At 38.9% G+C, this 20,876-nt stretch overlaps 1 protein-coding gene across 4 annotated transcripts in view; it reads right to left on the bottom strand.

The window, feature by feature from the left end:
• Positions 1–1,355: 1,355 nt before the first annotated feature.
• The window catches only part of fbln2 (fibulin 2), a 187,427-nt gene continuing 167,906 nt past the window's right edge, over positions 1,356–20,876 (bottom strand). For all 4 annotated transcript variants that reach the window (XM_072582227.1, XM_072582226.1, XM_072582229.1 and 1 more), the window contains exons 17-20: positions 19,748–19,867; positions 16,303–16,431; positions 8,293–8,416; positions 1,356–3,047 (exon numbers count right to left, since the gene is read on the bottom strand). In XM_072582227.1, the coding sequence (XP_072438328.1) occupies positions 2,690–3,047; positions 8,293–8,416; positions 16,303–16,431; positions 19,748–19,867 (731 nt within the window). In that variant the 3' untranslated portion in view covers positions 1,356–2,689. The remainder of the gene's footprint in view (positions 3,048–8,292; positions 8,417–16,302; positions 16,432–19,747; positions 19,868–20,876) is intronic.

Raw genomic sequence — 20,876 nt, 5'->3', positions numbered from 1 at the left:
TGAAGTTGTTTTTTCAAAATCTTGAATTCATTGGCTCTGTAAGCATTTAGCTGTATAAGGTACACAATTTACATGACAAAATGCAATCCTGTATATCTTTTGAACTACCTGGCCGTCACACTGATTGCTATGCCCTTGCTTTACACTTTGTGATACCTAAATGTACTACAGGGAGTTTCTGTAGCATTCTTGGAACATAGATTTTCCACTATTGTCAAGTTGTTCCTGCTTGTGATACCTTTTCAGCATTTGATCTGCTGGATAATATTGTGATCACCCTTTCAGTCAGGAGCTGTTTGACTAGAATGCACTCATCCAATTTTGGAGTTGCATAAATTTCTCTCAGTTTTCCTTCAGTTGCTAGTTAGTGGTAGTTTGAGTTAGATTCAGAATTATGTTTATTGTCACGTGTACTTAAGTTACAAAAGAACAGGAGTATAGTGACAAGTCTGCAATGTTGCTAACACATGGCACCATCTTAGGTACAAAAGAAGGAGAAAATAAAGAAAAACGTTACACTACATAACAGATATATGTAGTATACAGTTAAGGCTATAGAATTAGACATTACTTCTTTTACAATAACATCCTACTTTTTGCTTAATCCACTGCTGCTCTCAAGAGTAGTGCTGTCTTTCCTGTTTTAGCTTACCAGAACATCATTGGCTATTCAACTTTCAGTGTACTTACAGTGTGCTTACTCAATGGTGCTGATCCTCCCTTTTCTGCTGTAAACCTGCATTGCAACTACTTCTTCCAAGCTCCCATGCCAGCCTCACTGTGGGCCTGCACATTATCAAGTGGTTGAGGTGATAGCAAGATCTCTATCAGACGTGTCAACCTAATGAACTCTTATGCCTGACTAACCTGGAGAAGTACTTGAATGTTTTACTGTCATACTATTCCGATTCCATGTCTCCATGTCAGCAACCTTCAGATCTTGAAACAGGAGCTGTAGGTGATTTGTGGGAGGCTGGGCAAGTGCTGACAACAGAGAGTTGATGTGGATTGTCCCATATTTAATTTTTTTTGGAAGCTTTCCTTTCTGGCAATGCCCTAGAGTCATTGGTTAGACCACATGTAGTAAGCCCTTTGCTGGGGACATTCAAGGTAATTTGGGAAGGTAGGCTTGAACAAGAGTGACACTCTCTATTTGCATGTACCTGTTTCAAGCATGAGATCTGAATACCTATAGAGGAGCCTTTACTAATATGCCATTAGTCACTTTCACCGTGGAATGTGACTCACACAACTCCTGCCATTGTGAACATGTTTTACATCTGCAAACATCAAAGATTGTATAGACCATGGGATCTACAGAGAACTGTGGAAAATATTAACAAAAATCATAAACATTTATATAAAGACTCACTTTATTTTATATTTGAAATCTATGTCCCTGTTTATTAAAAGGTCATTACATGTCTACATGGCTAAGGGTGGCAACATGTTTAACCCTTTGAGGGTTAGCAATACAGACAAACTTTCATATGACGACAAACAGTCTCAAGTTCCAAAATTACATATTTTGAAAATGTGTAAACATTTTAGCTTTTAGATTTGCTGTACATTTTAAGTAAATATTAGTTGTGCTTAATAAGGCATGAAACAATGGCTGAGACAAGAAAACATTTTTTGTAGCACCAGAATCATGGTTATTTTATAAAGCTAGTTTTAGTAAAATGAAAATCCAAATCCATTCCAGTTTACATTTTCATTGAAACGTTGTGGTTTTGTGCAAAATGTTACTGATTCTTGCACAGCCAATTTATTTTAACATCTTTACGTGATCTGCAGTACAATAAGTTCTAAAGCCCCTTGAAGACCAGAAATCTATTTAAAATTAGAGTTGCCTAGAATAGTATAAAAAGAAATTGAATTCAGCTACTAAAGCCATGTAGGGTATGTAACCAGTCAATGAACTTAAGGCCTTAGGAGATAATTCCACATGAACACATCCTCCTTGCAGGTGCCACCTCAGAAACATTAAGATTAACAGCTATTTTGGTCAATAGTGCAGCAGCAAATTAGCAACCTGTTTTGAGTCCCTCCTAATACAGGCACCCACTGCTTTTGCTGTTTTGCACTGCAGCCCAAGATACTTTCATAGCCATTGTCTTTATCAAAAATGCCCTTTTTCCTTTTTTTAATGGAGATGGAAGAGCTACTTTTATTTGTCATGCTAAGCCCCCACACAGATGATGACTCATTTCAATGTGATTAGTGGTTTTCCACAATCCATTGAAGCTTTGTTTAAAATATGCCACTTTTGACAATTATCTTGATAAAGAATTTAAAATTAATATACATAGGATTGTGAAACCTCTACTGTAAGACTTATCCCATTTACCATAATGGCTAGGCATCCATGGAGCTAGTGATGTGATTCAGATAGGCTGTGCTTCACACATAGACACAGTTTGATAAAATCACTTTACAAATACAATTATATCATCTGGTTGACAGGAATGAAACATACAGTGAGTAAAATTCCAATGCTGACTTTAGATTCATTGGAAGTAATTTTGACTTTGGATGAATGTGTAACAGATAATATTGATCTGGTTGCTAGAGCTTCACTTCCATGGACTTCAAATGCAAAAGTCCTCCCAATATGTATATTGGCCTTGTGGGCATATTAGTGTCGAGCCATAAAGTTATAGTATTTACAACAGATGCAGTGATTGCTTTAGAAAGGATAAGCTGCAACAAATACATAAATTTTAGCAAGGAATGAAGTGAACATTCCTTGACGCCAGAGTTTCATTTCAACATCAAGTAGGAAATCTTTAGATTCCATGAACTGCCGCTGCACATACACAATCCCAGTATAAGCATTCACCTTCCGTGTATTGAAGTAATTTTCGTTATTTCCTTTAGTGATGGTCAGGATGATGCTATCTCCTATATACACAGGTGATGGAGCAATACGGAAAATGGTACTTGGAACTTGGACATTGGTTGAAAACGTCAGCTGATAGTAGGTGACTCTGACTGGCATGTTCTGGCAATCCATGTAGTTGGGACACGTCATGCGTTCACAGCGCCTGAGAAGAGAATGCCGACTAATTTAATGTACGTAATGAAACAAGAATACAGTTTCCTCCTGTAGAAGCTATAAGTCTGCAATGCAGATACTTAGGATAATGTGTGCAAGAGTTGGAAAAGCATTGCAGAATCAGGAACCTTTGTTACTAATATACTGTATCATAAAACAGACTGTAGAACATAATTAAACTTGTACAGTTATGACCTCAGACTGCTTGATCAAGTGCAAAGTAAACCCAAACCAAATTAGTCACCCGTTGCATTTTCTCTTTACAAGCTGCTTATTTTGTTACAAAACCTGGATAACAAAAACTGAATGGCTTAAAGGTGGATAAATTACCTTGTCCAGATGGACTACACCCCAGAGTTCTAAGGGAGATAGCTGAAGGCAGAGGCATTAGTGGTAATCTTTCAGGAATCACTAGAATCAGGGAAGGACTCAGAGGACTGGAAAATTGCTAATGTGACACCCTTGTTTAAAAAAGAAGTAAGGCAGAAGTTGGAAAATTACAGACCAATTAGCTTAACTATGGTCGTGGGTAGATTCAGAAATCTCATCATGAACGATGAGATTTCTGAATACTTGGAAATGGATGGTAAAATAGCACAGAGTCAGCATGGTTTCATCAAGGGTAGGTCATGCCTGACAAATCTGCTAGAATTCTTTGAGGAAGTAATGAGCAGATTAGACCAAGGAGAACCTATGGATGTTATCTACTTGGACTTCAAGAAGGCCTTTGACAAGGTGCCACACAGAAGGCTACTGAGTAAGGTAAGTGCCCAGGGTATTGGAGGCAAAATGCTAGCATGGATAGAAGCTTGGCTGTCTGGCAGACAACAAAGAGTGGAGATCAAAAGGTCCTTCTTAGTGTTCCACAAGGCTCAGTGTTGGGACCACAGATTTTCACGTGAAACATTAACGATCTAGACGAGGGAACTGAGGTCACTCTGGCTAAGTTTACACATGATACAAAGGTAGATAGAGGGACAGGTAGCATTGAGGAGGTGGAGAGGCTACAGAAGGATTTGGATAGGTTAGGAGAGTGGGCAAAGAAGTGGCAGATGGAGTACAATGTGGGAAAGTGTGAGGTCATGCACTTTGGTAGGAAGAATAGAAGGATGGACTGTTTTCTGAATGGGGAGAAAATTCAGAAATCTGAAGTGCAAAGAGACTTGGGAGTTCTAATCCAGGATTCTCTCAAGGTAAACTCACAGGTTGAGTCAGTAGTTAGGAAAGAAGATAGCATTTATTTTGAGAGGACTTCAATATAAAAGCAGGGATGTACTTCTGAGGTTCAATAAGGCTCTGGTCAAATCACATTTCAAGTATTGTATGCAGTTTTGGGCCCCATGTACTGGCACTGCAGTGTGTTCAGAAGATGTTCACAAGAATGGTGCGAGGAATGAAAAACTTAACATATGAGGAATGTTTGAGGACTCTGGGTTTATAGTCAATGGAGTTTAGAAGGATGAGGGGGGATCTAATTGAAACTTACAGAATAGTGAATGACCTGGACAGAATGGATATTGGGAAAATGTTTCCAGTGTTAAAAAAGACTCGGGCCCAAGGGCTCAGCCTTATAGTAAATGGAAGATCTTTTAGCATGGAGATAAGGAGAAATGTCTTCAGCCAGAAAGTCGTGAATCTATGGAATTCATTGCCGCAGAAGGTTGTGGAGGAGAATGACAGATTTGTGATTGTACAGTATGGTGGCACAGTGGTTAGCACTGCTGCCTCACAGCGCCAGAGACCTGGGTTCAATTCCCACCTCAGTTGACTCTCTGTGTGGAGCTTGCACATTCTCCTGTGTCTGCATGGGTTTCCTCCGGGTGCTCCTGTTTCCTCCCACAATCCAAAAATGTGCAAGTTAGGTAAATTGGCCATGATAAATTGCCCATAGTGTTAGGTGAAGGGCTAAATGTAGGGGAATGGGTCTGGGTGGGTTACGCTTCGGCAGGTCGGTGTGGACTTGTTGTGCCGAAGGGTCTGTTTCCACACTGTGAGTAATCTAATCTAAAGGGGATCAAGGGTTATGGGGAGCAAGTGGGAGAATGGGATTGAGAAATTTATCAGCCATGATTGAATGGCAGAGCAGGCTGAATGGCCTAATTTCTGCTCCTATGTCTTATGGTCTTACGGATACATAAGAAATGAGGACTAAGATCATACGGGTAAGTTCAAAATGTTATAGATTCATTTGGTGCTGATGGAGCCTGTGCCGACTGTCTGAAACAACATCAATGCTCCTTTCCTACAGCCCTGCAAAGTCTACCTTATTAGGTAGAGACTTCTGAAAAGTACAGAAGTTCAGTACAAAAGTTCTGAATCTGCTTCCACCAACCTTTCTATCAACCTTTACGAACTACATTGGGATCATATATCACTGACATTCTATAAAAAAAATCTTCTGTTTCCCCACTGGATTTTATTTTGCCAATTATTTTAAATCTGTGCTCAAATTACAGCTCTGGTTAGTGATTGACCTGCTAGTGATTACAGTTTCTCATTGTCTGTCCCATCAAAATCCCTCACAATTTTGATCACCCCCACCAACATTCCCATTAATCTTCTCTGCTTACACCTTCTCTGTTCAACTCAAAACAATCCAGCTTCTGTAATCTCCCCAGATTGGTGAAACTCCCCATCCCTGGTACCATTCTACTCAACCCAGTGCTTGATGTCCTTTCTAAAATACAGTGCTCAAAATTTGATACAATTTTCTAACTGAGGTCAAACCAGTGATTTTATAGAGTTAGGGCTTTCACAACATGCACTAAAAGAGACCACTTATCAAATACATATATTTGCACTATTAAGTAGACTGAGGCATTAAGCATGGAAACAGGCCCTTCAGCCCAACTCAGCTGTGCTGACCAGGCTTCAGTAAACTGAGCTGGTCCAATTTGCCTGTGTTTTGCCCATATCTCTCTAAAATTTTCCTGTACATGTCTTCTAAATGTTGTAATTGTACTCACTTCCAGCATCTCCTCTGGCAGCTGATTCCATATAAGCACCACTCTCTGTGTGAAAACATTGGCCCTCAGGTCTCTTTTAAATATTTCCCCTCTCACCTTAAACCTATGCCCTCCAGTTTTGGACTTTCCCACCCTGGGGAAAAGACCTTGACTATTCACCTTATCTATGCCCTCCATCTATGCACATCTATAAGGCCACCCCTCAACCTCCTACGCTCCTAGGGAAAAAAAAACCCAGCCTGTTCAGCCTCTCCTTATAACTCAGACCTTCTTGGTAATATCCTTGTAAATCTTTTCTTGCACCCTTTCCAGTTTAATAACATCATGCTTATAACAGGGCGACCAGTATCATACGCAGTACTGCAATTTGGCTTACCAATGTCTTGTACAGCCTTAACATGATGTCCTAATTCCTTTATTCAATTCTTCTTTCTTAGAGTCATACAGATGTCCAGCACGGAAACAGACACTTCGGTCCAACTCGTCCATGCTGTCCAGCTATCCCAACCCAATCTAGTCCCATCTGCCAGCACCCAGCCCATATCTCTCCAAACCCTTTCTATTCATACACCCATCCAGATGCCTTTTAAATGTTGCAATTGTACTAGCTACCACCACTTCCACTGGCAGCTCATTCCATATACGTACTACCCTCTGCATGAAAAAGTTGCCCCTTATGTCCCTTTCATATCTTTCCCTTCTCACCCTAAACCCATGCCCTCTAGTTCTGGACTCCCCCAGCCCAGGGAAGAGACTTTGTCTATTTATCCCATAAGGCAAGCATGCCAAATGTCTTCTTCACCACCATATTTATCTGTGGCACTACTTTCAAGGAACTATGTACCTGTCCCTAAATCTCTCTATTTGACAACACTCCCAGGGTCCTACCATTAACTCTATAAATACTGCTCTGGTTTGTCTTATCAAAATGTGATACCATGCATTTATCTACATAGTGATTTTCAATGTAGAAACATTGCAAAATATTTGGCATTCTTTAAATTGTATAAAGGTACTCTCTCTTATATCAAATATGTGCAGCTGGCTAACACATGATGAATAGTCATAAAGTGAGATATTCACTGAAATAAAAGTTCACCAGAAATTCAAAGCATACTCAAAATGGGCACATAGAACATAGAAAAATATAGCATAGAACAGGCCCTTTCGCCCATGATGTTGTATCTATTGGATACAGGGTCTGTATATGGTTAAATGATGGCTGGAAACTTCAGGCAAAATTGGCTACAGGTGACAATCTAATCCCATCAGAAAGCAGCAGACATGAATGGGTTTCTTACTACAGTTCACCAGTCAGAAGCAGCAGAGATATACAGACTCCTCTGCTGAGCCTAATACTAAATTGAGCCTGGGAACATTGTGGTTGATGGGTGGAAGAAGGGCCAATTGTGGAGGTATTTCAAACATGGTGAGAGCAAACCAGGGATCATTTATAAGTCAAAATTTACTGTTTCTGTTTCTCCTGCGACTGCAAAAATAAAAGCTGAAGCTGGGCCATTTTTGATGTGTCTCATGCCAGCTCTGCTAATTTGTAAATAAATTCAACATGCTGGGTCCTTGAACGAATACAGACCTAACTTGCATTTCTGAGGGATAATTCCTTTCTCAGGCAGCTGTCTTGAATGATAGTTAGCTGAGCCATTATGGCATCTGGTGCTATCTGGTGGTTGGTTTGATGCAGTAGATTCCATTCATGTGGAATCTCCATTCTCAAATTTATGACGTCCCCCTAAGTGGAAACAGGCGAACCGATTCCACCCAGATATTGAGCAGACTATTGGGAGCAGCACTATGAATAAGAGCTATGCTTCAGGTTCTCGTTGTAAGATGATTCTAAAAGTTAAAATTGCCACTCAGCTGATGTATTTGTGTAGTCGCTCTGACCAATGTATCCAGCCTCTCTCTCTATATATTCTAATTGACAACACTGCAAAAACAGCAGGATTTATCAGCCAGAGAAAGGCGCACTAACTAGCTCCATTTGCACTCTGTGTTCTTGCCAGTCACTGGAAAATATAGGCGCATGAGGCTAACTACCCTCTTTCTGTAATGTATTTTGCCATGGTTCTTATCTTTCTACACCAATTGCAAAAGTAACGAGAATTACATCTTATCCCCGAAGAAAAATCTCCATTTTGCTTGGATTGGAAATAGTCGAACACTTACATATCAGACACCTTCCTGGATTGGAAATAGTCAACCACATATATCAAACATTTCCTGGATTGGAAATAGTCAAACACTTACATATCAGACACTTTCCTATAGTTTGGTGGGCAATCCACAACAGGGCATCTGAATCCACCTTGGATGTTGAAACAGGTCTCCATTGGTGTGCAGTTGTGTGTTCCTATTGCACATTCATCAATGTCTGTGGGAAATTACACACAACTGTCAGGTTTAATTGCTTATTTCACATGTATACAGCGAAAACTGAAACTATTGTAATCAGATGACAAGAATGAGCAGAGTAACACTATACTGTTAAACTTACATAAGAACAAATGAAGTTCACGCTGGAGTAAGTCACTTAAACACTTGGGACCTGTTCTGTAATTCAATAAAATGATGGCTAACTATCTTCCTTAACTCTACGTTTCCCACACTGTCCATTTTAATATAATAAACTGTAGCACCTCATGTGTTTGGCCATTCATAATAATCATGGCTGATCTTTGACTTCAACTCCATTTTCCTGCCCACTCCTTGTATCTCTTAATCCCTTAGTAATATGCAAGTGCTCCAAAGGATCATAAATTGAATTCCATATCATGCTTTTTAATATTTTTCCCAAAGCAATGTCAAACACTGATTATTTTGTCCTTCTGGAATGATGGAAGCTCAAGGATCTCTTTCTGATCAATTGAAATCAACTCTGACTTCATGAGTTATTGATTATATGGGCCAGTGGCTCATTCTACTAATTCCATTTCAGTTAACAGTAACCAGAAGCAGATTCAGCAGCACAAACAGCTTTAAATCCTAAATGTTAACTGAAGAGATTTCTACAATGCTAGACACAGAAAACAATTCAGTTGCACATTTGTCCCGCACAATCAGGAATGACCCATTATTTTCAGAAGTGAAAGCAATGCGAAATATCCATTAGACTCATTGACCATAGCTGTATCTTCAACCCTAACCTGCCTTGATTAATGCCCTCAAAAGACCATTGAGTGTAATATTTTCTGTCTTCTAGCAAACTGAGGAAACCCTTGGCATTACTACTGCAATGGAACGACTATGTTAGTTTTAATTGCAGATTTGTATTTGCAGATACATTCTATTTTGTTCAGAAAGCACACAATTGGGAGAAAGTCAGTCCATGTCACATTTTACAAATTCCTACTCTGAACCAGTCTGACTCAAGATTGGGATACAGACAGACTTTAACCTCACACTTTTAATGCATTGTCTGAGCTGAGATGTCACCTTTTTTTAATAAAACCTTAAGTTATCTTGAGAATTTGATTGGAAAGAAGTTCTGGGATTTACATATTAATGATTCAAAACCTGCAACCCATTCTAAGTGAACAAAGACTTAACAGTAATCTAGGTTTGTTGAATACATAACAGCAGTTGTAGAACACTTTGATCTTTTACTATAAATCCTGTGTCCTATTATCCTGTGCCACTAGCTACCTGACAAAGGAGCAGCACTCCGAAAGCTTGTACTTCCACATTCCTGTTGGTCTATAAACTAACGCTGTGTGATTTTTAACTTTTTTTTAATTAGCATTCCTAACACTAAGTTTAGTTAACTACAGCTGTTTTCATATCCTCATTATTAATCTTGTGACAATTAAATAACATATTTTGTTATTTAATAATTATTTTACAATGGACCATCCTAATTAAGATTAGGGGTTGACAAGGTCACCTTGGTTGTTGCTAGGAATGGAGGGTTTGAGTTATATAAAAAGAAATGAGATTGGTAGGATGGGACTTTTTTCACTTGAATGTAGAAGTTTGAAGGGTGACCTCATTAAGGTTTATAAAATCATGAAAGGCATAGATAAGATGAATAGCAAAGGTCTTTGAACTAGGGTGGGGGAGTTCAAAACCAAGGGTCATACTTTTAATGAGAGGGGAAAGTTTTAAAAAGGACGTGACAGGCAACACAGATAGTGATTCATGTGGGGAATGAACTACCAGAGAAAATGGTGGATGCAGGTACAGTTACAATATTTAAGACATTTGGATGATGACATGAACAGGAAAGGTTTGGAGGATATGGGCCAAATGTAGGTAAGTGGGACTATTTTAGTTTTGGAATATGTTCGACGTGGACAAGACGAACTGAAAGATCTGTTTCCATGCTGTATGACTCTATGGTTTCAAGGTTCATCAAAATTGAATTAAACTCATTCCACTTATCATCCCAAATCAAATTAGTTCCTTCCTGAATATTCACAATGTATGTCCCTTCATATCTAGTTGCCATGTTATAAATAGATAACTCACTTTTCCAAACCACTCACTCAAGCCCCAAATTGCATTCATGCAACAGCTTATCAACCTGCTGGTTGTCTCCTGAATCCACCTCCATGTATAGAAGGTGCACATTATGAAACAGGAATTACACAGAGATACTAACCAAGAGGCTACTATGCACATGGAGCAAGTACGGTAAAACAGAAACAGCAGCATTCACTTGTGTGTTTGAATAACAACTACCTTCTGAAACAAATTCATTGGCATGACTACAAGATTCAATTTACTGTACATGATCCAAAAGGGTGTGTCATTTTGGAGATCAATATTTTAGTTATAATTAAAAGGAGAATAAGTCAATATATGTATACACTTAGGAGTGATGCTATTACCTGGAGGTAGTTTACAAGAGCCCACAAGCCTATCAGAGGCCTCATTTATACCCTTTCTCAAATATATGCACATCCGTTCAGTACAACATCCCAACTCCAGCCCAAACAGCATATATAAAAAAGCAAGGGTGAATATGATTGTGTCTCTCACACAGAGTCCTCTCTCTGATTGTACCAGAATATGTTTAAAAATATAAAGCAAGAAATATGCATTTATTAATTCTTTGTATGTGGTGGGACAAGCTGGTTGATGAAAATAACAGCATGCAGGAATTATGTATGAATAAAGGTACTTTTGTTATTTTAGGAATTTGATGATCACTCAATTCCAGCCAACAGGAGTCACGATAACTCGTGTTTGGATGAATTTCTTTGTGCACATTGCAAGGAACTTGAGTCATAATATTTTTTTTCAGATTTTATATGAAGACTACATAAAGTGAAGAACAGCCATAAGGCAGGTTGTAGAGAAGGAAGGAGCAACAGCAACTTGAATGACAATGCTAATATTACCAATATCAGCAAGTCTCCTGTGTATCTCTGTTCGTTGACTAATCATGTCATTAGGTTCAATTATACAGGGCATATTGGTCCCCAAATTATCTTCCCCTAGGTAGAATGTCAGGGAGGAGGGATCTTTGCCCCACAAGAACAGGAAGTCATGTCTCAGAGAGCTGCTGACCAATTAGAGATAACACTGGTGGGAATGGGGTCCGCTGCTAGTATGGCACTCGGATGATGAGGAGGTAAAATGTGATGGAGTAGAATCTAGTAAACATTTGCAGTTCAGTCAGGATGCATGGGATGGGAGTGGAACTGGGGGTAGGGAGATCGTGGTGGTTATGCCTTGAGGAATGACCTACCCTTGCCCACCACCTGGGACTTGGCAGCAGGATGAGGTCCTTAGGTGAGAATTAGTTGCCCAGGTAAGGGGCTCAATTAATGCATCAACAGAGAAGTTGGCTGATGCCAATCCTGCCACCCATACAATTGTGGTGGAGGCAAGGGTGGTGAAGGCTGCCTGCTGGATTTGATGTGTCCCTTGTCTTCAAATAATTTGGTGGGCCAAGTGTTCGATGCAGCCCATTATACTGCTTCATTGTGAGTAGTGAGTATTAACAACAAGCTGCACTCCACTATATCATACTGTTTCTAAAGACTTTCTCCAATAGATTTCCTCCCAGTGGAATGTGATATCTTCAGTCGGTTAAATTGTGTTTTCTAATAAGCAGTGTAAACAGCTACTGTATTATTGAAACAGTTGTTAAAAAAGCATTACCTTACTTGCCCAGATTCAACAATAAAGCCAATTTCACTATTACTTCTCCAAACAGTGTGAAATAGATCATGCCTTGTGTAATAATGGCTACTAACTGATCCACTCCACAAACGAACATACACAAAGTCTACTATATCTTTCAAGCTTCTGTGAATCCCACACAGAACTTTTCCCACACATCGTGAAATTACAATTGTAAGCTTTTCATCAATTGACATGAGAGTTTCATGTTCCTGGTTCAGTTTTATATTCCTTCTGCCATCTTGGTAAAAAGACAACAGCAAAGAGTAAGATACTACCAAGTTTGCAACAAGCAAGAGACAAGGTAAGCTTAATAAAGAAATGTTTTAAATCCTAGATTGTAACAGCACAAATAGCAGGCCTAGATAAAACATGTCAGTTTTCAAACTATGGCAAAATGCTTCAAAATGGAGCAAACTTCCATATTTCCTAGTCAAAATTCACACTATCGCCCACTCAACAAATAAACTTTGCAGTATTAGAACTAATTTGCCCTTCAAAATTATCTAAATCCACCTTTGAGAAGATTGCATAGTGTACTGTCTAGCTTTTCGCCTGCACAATGCAATTGAGGGTGGCTGTGACTTCAGCCATGACTCAGTTCATGTCCTCTATATTCCCATTATAGTTAAATCTTTTCACAAGACCATCAGATTTTAGTTTTTACAGACAGACTGAACTACAAGACATAATCCCAAAAGACCAATAAAACCCATGAAATCCAAACCAATAAAAGGTCATTTATCTTATTCAGTTACGTTGAAGCAGAGATCTTTATTGAAAACTATTTTTTACATACAATACTTTTTGATTGTCAGTTTTTTAAAAGCTCTGTGAGCTTGTTTATGATTTATAGGTTAACATACATGTTCAAAAAGGGAAACAATCTTCAAGAACAGCAACTAACACTATGTTATTAGCAACGTTAATTTACTTCACCCATGAAATTTGACAATACAATGGTTATCTTTTATCCCCAGTGGACCCCTGCATGAAGACTGGATATCATTTCAAAACTTCTACTAAATAATGAATTTAACCAATCTTGGTACGTGCCTTAACATGTTAGCTAAGAAAGAAATGACACATTTCTGATATTCATTTGAATATCTCAAAAGTTACAACCTATGTAAGCAAATATGGAACCCCAGTGGCAGAGGTAGGGACGCAGTCAATTTGGATGCACGATCAATCAACAGGAGACATTAAATTGGAAGATAATACCATAAAGAATGAAGTAGTATTATTGCCTGGCCAAAAGATGTGTAATGCTCAACAAATTTGGACAGCCAAGTAAGTGATTGAAACCTGAAGTCCTTGCTTGTGGTGATGGACCAGAAATACCTAGACATTTTTATACTTCAGCAACAAATTCTGGCTGAAAACAATGCCAGTTTAAAATAAAGCTCTGGATAAAGGGTGTCACTTTAGTGTTTCACTGGGAAGGTGACATTTTGTAAATGAAACATACTCTTGAATCAAGTTCTGATCTGATCAAAAATGTTTGAGAGACAAATTCTGAATAGGAGCATAATAAAACATAAGAAATAAGAGCAGAGTTAGCCATCTGGTCCATTAAGCCTGTACTGCCATTCAATAAGATCATGACTGAACCTTTCCTGGACTCAGCTCCACTTACCTGTCCCTTCATCATAATGCTTAATTCCTATACTGTCCAAAAATCTAACTACCCTTGCCTTAAAAGCATTCAACGAGGTAGCCTCAGCTGCTTCATTGGGCAGGGAGTGCCACAGATTCCCAACTCTTTGGGTGAAGAAGTTCTTCCTCAACCCTTAAATCTGCTTCCCCTTATTTTGAGGCTACATCCCCGAATTCTAATTTCACCCACCAGTGAAAACAACACCCCTGCTTCTATCTTATCAATCCCTTCATAATTTTATGTTTTTATAAGACTCCCCATCATTCTTTTAAATTTCAAGTCCCAGTCTATTCAGTCTCTCCTCATAAGTCAACCCTCTCAATTCCAGAATCAATCTAGTGAACCTCCTCTGCATGCCTACCAGTGTCAGTACATTCCTTCTCAAGTAATACGATCAAAGCTATACTCAGTACTCTAGGTGTGGCCTCACCAGCACCCTATACAGCTGCAGCATAACCTCCCTACTTTTAAACTCCATCCCTCTAGCAATGAAGGACAATATTCCATTTGCCTTCTTAATTATTTACTACACATGCAAAACAACTTTATGTGATTCATGCACAGGGATACCCAGGTCCCTCTGCATAGCAGCCTGCTGCAAATTTCACCATTTCAATAAAAGTCCATTTTACTGTTATTCCTACCAAAATGAATGACATCACATTTACCAACATTGTATTCCATCTGCCAGCGCTTGCCCATTCACTTAACCCATCTATCTCCCTCTGTAGACTTTCAGTTTAGGGTGTAGGTTTGCTCGCTGAGCTGTAGGTTTGATATCCAGATGTTTCATTACCTGGCAAGGTAACATCATCAGTGGTAACCTCCGAGTGAAGCGAAGCTGTTGTCTCCTGCTTTTTATTTATATGTTTGTCCTGGATGTTTGTGGTGATGTCATTTCCTGTTCATTTTCTGAGGGGTTGATAGATGGTATCTAGATCTATGTGTTTGTTTATGGTGTTGTGGTTGGAGTGCCAGGCCTCTAGGAATTCTCTGGCATGTCTTTGCTTAGCATGTTCCAGGATAGATGTGTTGTCCCAGTCGAAATGGTTTTTTTTCCTCCGTGTGTAGGGCTACGAGGGAGAGAGGGTCATGTCTTTTTGTGGCTAGCTGGTGTTCATGTATCCTGGTGGCTAACTTTCTTCCTGTTTGTCCTACGTAGTGTTTGTGGCAGTCCTTGCATGGAATTTTGTAGACGACATTGGTTTTGTCCATGGGTTGTATTGGGGCTTTTAAGTTTGTTAGTTTTTGTTTGAGAGTGTTAGTGGGTTTGTGTGCTACTAGGATTCCGAGGGGTCTTAGTAGTCTGGTTGTCATTTCTGAAACTTCTTTGATGTATGGTAAGGTGATTAGGGTTTCTGGCTGTGTTTGGTCTGCTTGTCGTGGTTTGTTCTTGAGGAATCTGCGGACTGTATTTTTTGAGTATCCGTTCTTCTTGAATACGTTGTATAGGTGGTTCTCCTCTGTTTTCTGAAGTTCATCTGTGCTGCAGTGTGAGGTGGCTCGTTGGAATAGTGTTCTGATACAGCTTCGTTTATGTGTGTTGAGATGGTTGCTGGTGTAGTTAGGTATTTGGTCAAACCTGTGCATACAGAAAACGCAGGTTTGTAGTTCTCCGTTGTCCATTCTTCTGACTGTGATGTCCAGGAATGTGAGTTTGTTGTCGGTTTCTTCCTTCATGGTGAACTTTATGCCTGCTGATGATGTTAAATGTCTCTTCTATCTTGTTTCGTTTTGTGATGACAAAGGTGTCATCTACGTAGCGGACCCAGATTTTTGGTTTGATAGTTGGATGGTTGATAGAAAGCAGGAGACATCAGCTTCACTTCACTTGGAGGTCACCACTGATGATGTTACCTAGCCAGGTAATGAAACGTCTGGATATCAAACCTACAGCTCAGCGAGCAAACCGACACTCTAAACCTCAACCTGAGCTACAAACCTTCACAAACCTTGCAAAAAAAAGACTCTCAGTGTCCTCTGCACACTTTGATCTCCCACTCATTTTAGTTTCATCTGCGAACTTTGACACACTACACTTGGTCCCCAACTCTAAATTGAATAAATCACTAGCGGTGGGGGAAGAAAGCAGGATTGGAGGGGGTTGGGTGTGTTCCAAAAGAAAGTATTCTGGTCAAACTTTTAGGCTCATTTTATTTCAAAATCAGAGATTGTAGTAACTATCAGTCCATGAAATAGCATTCCAAATAGAACGAACAGGAGAAGAACTATCATATGCCATTTCCTGAATACTGTCTTACCAAGGGAGAAATTAAACCAACCTTAGTAATTTTGTGAAAACAAGATCTTGGAAAGTAGACATTTAACTGCAGCACCAGAAACTCAACGTATAAAAATAATACCTTAATTATTACATACATTTCATAGTATACATAATGTTCACAAAATGAAGATCATTTAAGGGTGCATGTGTGTCTGAGAAATTAGATGTAAATGGTGAAAAATCCTACCTCTACACGTTCTTCCATTTGGCGACATTGTATAACCGAACTCAGGGCAGGCACAGTTATAACTGCCAGGGATATTCACACAGCGGAATGTACAGAGGGTGCTTCCACTTTGCGCACACTCGTTAATGTCTGAAATTCAAACTTTCTTTAGCGAATGCAACAAAAAAAAATTCAAAAGCATGCTACCACTAGATGGCACCATAACTTGATTGCATATTCTCATTAAATATAGACCTAACAATATTCACTTAGCAATGGTTGATTCTTGTGAATCAACCTTTCTTGATTTTGATATACCATCATCTTATACATGTTATTATTCCTGAAACTACAAATATTAGAATTATAGATTCACATTTTGCTATTTTGGAAATAATGGGTGGAAACCTTTTGCCTTCGCCTCCTTGTGAGTTTAGTGATGGGGACAAATTAATCAGGTGGAATGTAACAAGGGGGACTCCAATACCTTCCAGCTCTACCCTGATTAAGTCTTGCACAGTCTTCCTGCTTTCCAGCCAATGAAGGCTTGTAAGTGGATAATTAACATTCAGTTAAAGGCTCCATCCAGCTCCACAGAAGCAAGCAGAAACTAATCTGACAGGGAACACAAAAAGCATGGGATTCTAGGGCGTCCCTTCTTCAAAGGAACCCAGCATCAGGAAGGGGGACCACCCACAAAAGGTAATGCCAGCCCAATCTCACCCCTCTCCGTCACCAGCCTCACCCTGTGATCACTCTTTTGCTATCATTCAACTGTACCTGAAGTCCCCCTTCAGTCCAAGGCCTCCAGTGGGTGTCATTTCAGCAGCAACTGGCACCGCTGAGTAGAGAAGAACTGCCAACCTCTGATTGACTGGCAGCTCTCAGTGGGTGGCACCTTCCACCCCATTGACAATGGGTGCTGACCCTCCCTCCCTCACACCCCCCCCCCCCCACCCTCCAACCTGTCCTGTCAAATGCCCAGGTAACTTGAGATGCACTGGCATTACTTCTAAAAGATTTAGCCATTGTCTTTCGTTGAACTAAATAGTCGAATACATAAAGATAATTGTCTCCTGTTTGAGATTCTGAGATACCAGTTCAGTAGTTAATGAAAAATTATAGGTTGTTTGATTTGCACTCTTGACCAGTTTCTATTTCTTACCTACCTAATAACCTAAAGACAAGAATGTATACGCTGTTTGTTTTATTCATGGAATAATAATGGTAGTCTTCAGTGGCTTAGATCCAGAATAATCAGATCAAAACAGTTCATTTTAATGTATTGTCAATATCTAACGTAAAACAAAAAACCTATACTTACTGATTTAATTTTCTGTTGGCTTATGTCTTCCATTTAATTAAAATACACATTATGAATAATGATTATGGTATATTATCATTGAAAACCAGATACTTAAATATTATAGTACAATGCGGTTCAATTATATACCAGTATTAATATTAGAAAACTAGTTATTCAAGAGCATTAGGTAATATATTGTCAATGGCTGACAACATGTCTGAAATCAAAAAGCGACCTTTCACCATTAATTTAGTTTGTGACAGAGTCATAGTCTGAGACCATTTTATTTCCATATTTCAAAAGGCAGAAGCGAGATAACATTATAAAATACAACTATCTTAAAATAAAGGAAAAAAAGACAAACCTCTGTTTAGTTTTCAGGGAGAGAACATTGAATTTTGTGCTCCACAATATAATGGATGCAAAATTAGAAGAATAGAATAATTGTTTGTTGTTTTCTTTAATAACCAAAGGCAATATGAAACAAAGGAACAAAACATTATCAGAAGTAGATAGGTATGTGGTTTTGAGGCCACAATCAGATTAGTATGATTTATTAAATGGTGCAGCAGGCTAGAGGAATCCTATAATTTGCTCCTGCTTCTAATTCATATGTTCATCAAACACTTCCAGGTCAAGTACTGAGAATTGGATGCAATTTCAAGGAATTTCTACATTCCCCAACAATTGTGTATCTGTTAAAAAGAAGAGTTTTCTACTAGCCAGCAGTTTATTTTGCTTGACCAGTTATGTGATGTTCAGATAGAATCCAGAAGGCCACTGTAGAAAAGGATGCCACTTCTTTTGGGAAGTGTACCTTATTGCCAAGAAAGTGGTGCTTACATTTTTTCAAAAAGTAGAAAGGATATAGATTTCCTTAGAATAATTGACAGACAAGAATTCCTCAGTATAACCTAATTGAACATTAGAATGAATGCCATGACATTTGAGCATCTGCCTATGAAGGAAGAATTGTACGTTCTGGGCCATTTGGTCATGAGAGAAAATCAAATTGTCACCCCTAGGGATCTGGTGTCTTAATGCTGGTGCATGAGGTCAACAAGAGAAAGTTTAGAGTGAAGAATGAACTCAGGCTAAGTAAGTATTGCCATTGGTTGCTAAACGATAAGACAGCTGACTGCATCAGAACCATTGGCATGAAGCTGACATGGAGCACAGCAAGGTGTGGAGGTATGGGACTTCAATTGAGTGACAAATGTTTCTTGCTGGGTGTCATGGGTGGCTAAACCTCATTTTTCACATCAACATTTTAAAGAAACCTTCAAAGATATATATATAGTGAAGGCAATGACTGGATCTTGGCAATGCACAGAGCACACTGTTCACTACAAATCAACTGGCCGAAGAGGTGGTAGGAAATAATGTGGAATAGTGATGTAAAACCCTGCTCTAACCACAGAATGGAAGGTATTTCAAATAGCAGAAACAGATAACTAGCAGCCACTGAGCAAACTAGCAAATCATCTGGAGTGACAACATTTGAGGGCTAGTAAACATACATCTGAACTATCCATGAAACAACATATGTTAACAGGCTTCAGCAGTTTCAGCGAAAGGTCTAGATCCACATTTATTTACATACATACAGATTTTCATGTGTTTACATTACAGTCTTTTATTAAATTGGCAAGATCTCTTAAAAAAAAGAAACAAATTGATCAAAGGACTTTGCTTTCCGTTTGTGTCATGTGATAACTGTGTGCCTGTTGAAGCTGCAAGATTAATATTTAATACTTGCGATGCTCTTTGCTAATGTATTAACCTGTCAATTAACCTAGATTGGTACCTAGAAATGGAGATGAAAGGACTGCATTCTAACAGTTTGTTTCCCATCCCATCATGCAAAGTAATTTAATGCCTTCACACTACTCTCATGAGCAATGCAGGAAGGAATTCTCTCTTGGCCAATAACTTTTCATGTATTAATTATGAGAAACTGATACTCATATGGTACTCTGGAGGAGAAGCTCAGATGTAAATAAGGTCACCATCCAGCTGTTTGTCTTGGTGCAGCTTACACTTCACTAAATCTTGTTTTGAGCATTTAGCAAGAAAGCACTGCCTTACTTAACCATAGAACAGCAATACGTAAAAGACTGTTGACATATGAAAGACTTATCTTGCTCTGGCTCCCCTTACCTTCACAGGAATGCCCATCTAGTTCAGTGAGTTGGTAACCTTGTCTGCAGTAACACTGGTAGGACCCATAAATATTGGCACATTCCTGCCCACATATATTGTTCTCACATTCGTTTATATCTACCGAGAAAAAAGCAGAGATAAAATTGCTTCATCACATTCATTGATTCTATGCAGTCTTACTTTGTTACTTTTTACATACCATTCTCTATAGGGATTGATATGATATCATCATTAACTAAAACAAGGCAACTCAGCAATGATCTATGATGATTAAGGAATCAAATTTCTCTTAAATAAAAATCATCTCACAACTTCTGAGCAATTGTTTTGAACATTACTATTAAGGATTTCATAATATGACTTTGGCACCAACTGCTGAGATAAACTCAAGACATTCTAATTTTGTTGTAGTAAACAAATGTGCCATAGTGGCAGAATGAACAAAGTAATTGTAATCAATTATCCTCGATTCAGAAGAAGGAAATTACCAAGTGCCCTTGCTCTTAGTTGCTATTTAGGAATCTGGCTAAAAATAAACTTCAACTTTATGCATTGAAGAAAAGGAATTCAAGTTGTCTTTCCCAAAACAAACTTGGGAATGCTAGTTCCTATTAACCAGAAAAAAAGTTGTAAGGCACAACTCAAAGGTGATGCAGCCAGAGCTGATGGATAAGTCAGATGAACATATTCTGGTCTAGATTACCATTGATTATTGGAGGTTGGAGGAGTAGCTAAAATTAAGAAGTATGAGGTATTTCTGGATTTGAAGGAAGCAAGACCTGACAGCAATGATGAGATAGTTATAAAGAATATTGATAAATACTGGATGCTGGCTTGAAGTAAAAGAGAATCAAATCAGACAGCACCCTAAGGACGAAAACTAAGGATGGTTGTGCAAGGGCTAAAAGTGACATTCCACTACTTATACATGCCGGGTACATGTAGGAAAATGGAAATCAGGCAGTATTTGGAGACCACCTTGGCAATGATGACGAGGAAGGAGCTGTAAGATAACTTCTGATGACTAGAGTGAGTGGCCATGAAAATGCTGATGTGAAGTGTTTTGGACAGGATCACAGGAGAGAACCCCATCCAATATCTCCAAAGCTTCTGCAGAAAATGAGGC

This window comes from Chiloscyllium punctatum, chromosome 12, assembly GCF_047496795.1.
Source record: "Chiloscyllium punctatum isolate Juve2018m chromosome 12, sChiPun1.3, whole genome shotgun sequence".
Classification (NCBI taxonomy): Eukaryota; Metazoa; Chordata; class Chondrichthyes; order Orectolobiformes; family Hemiscylliidae; genus Chiloscyllium; species Chiloscyllium punctatum.
The sequence above is the reverse complement of the archived record's forward strand: the minus strand, read 5'-3'. Positions and strand labels throughout refer to the sequence as shown.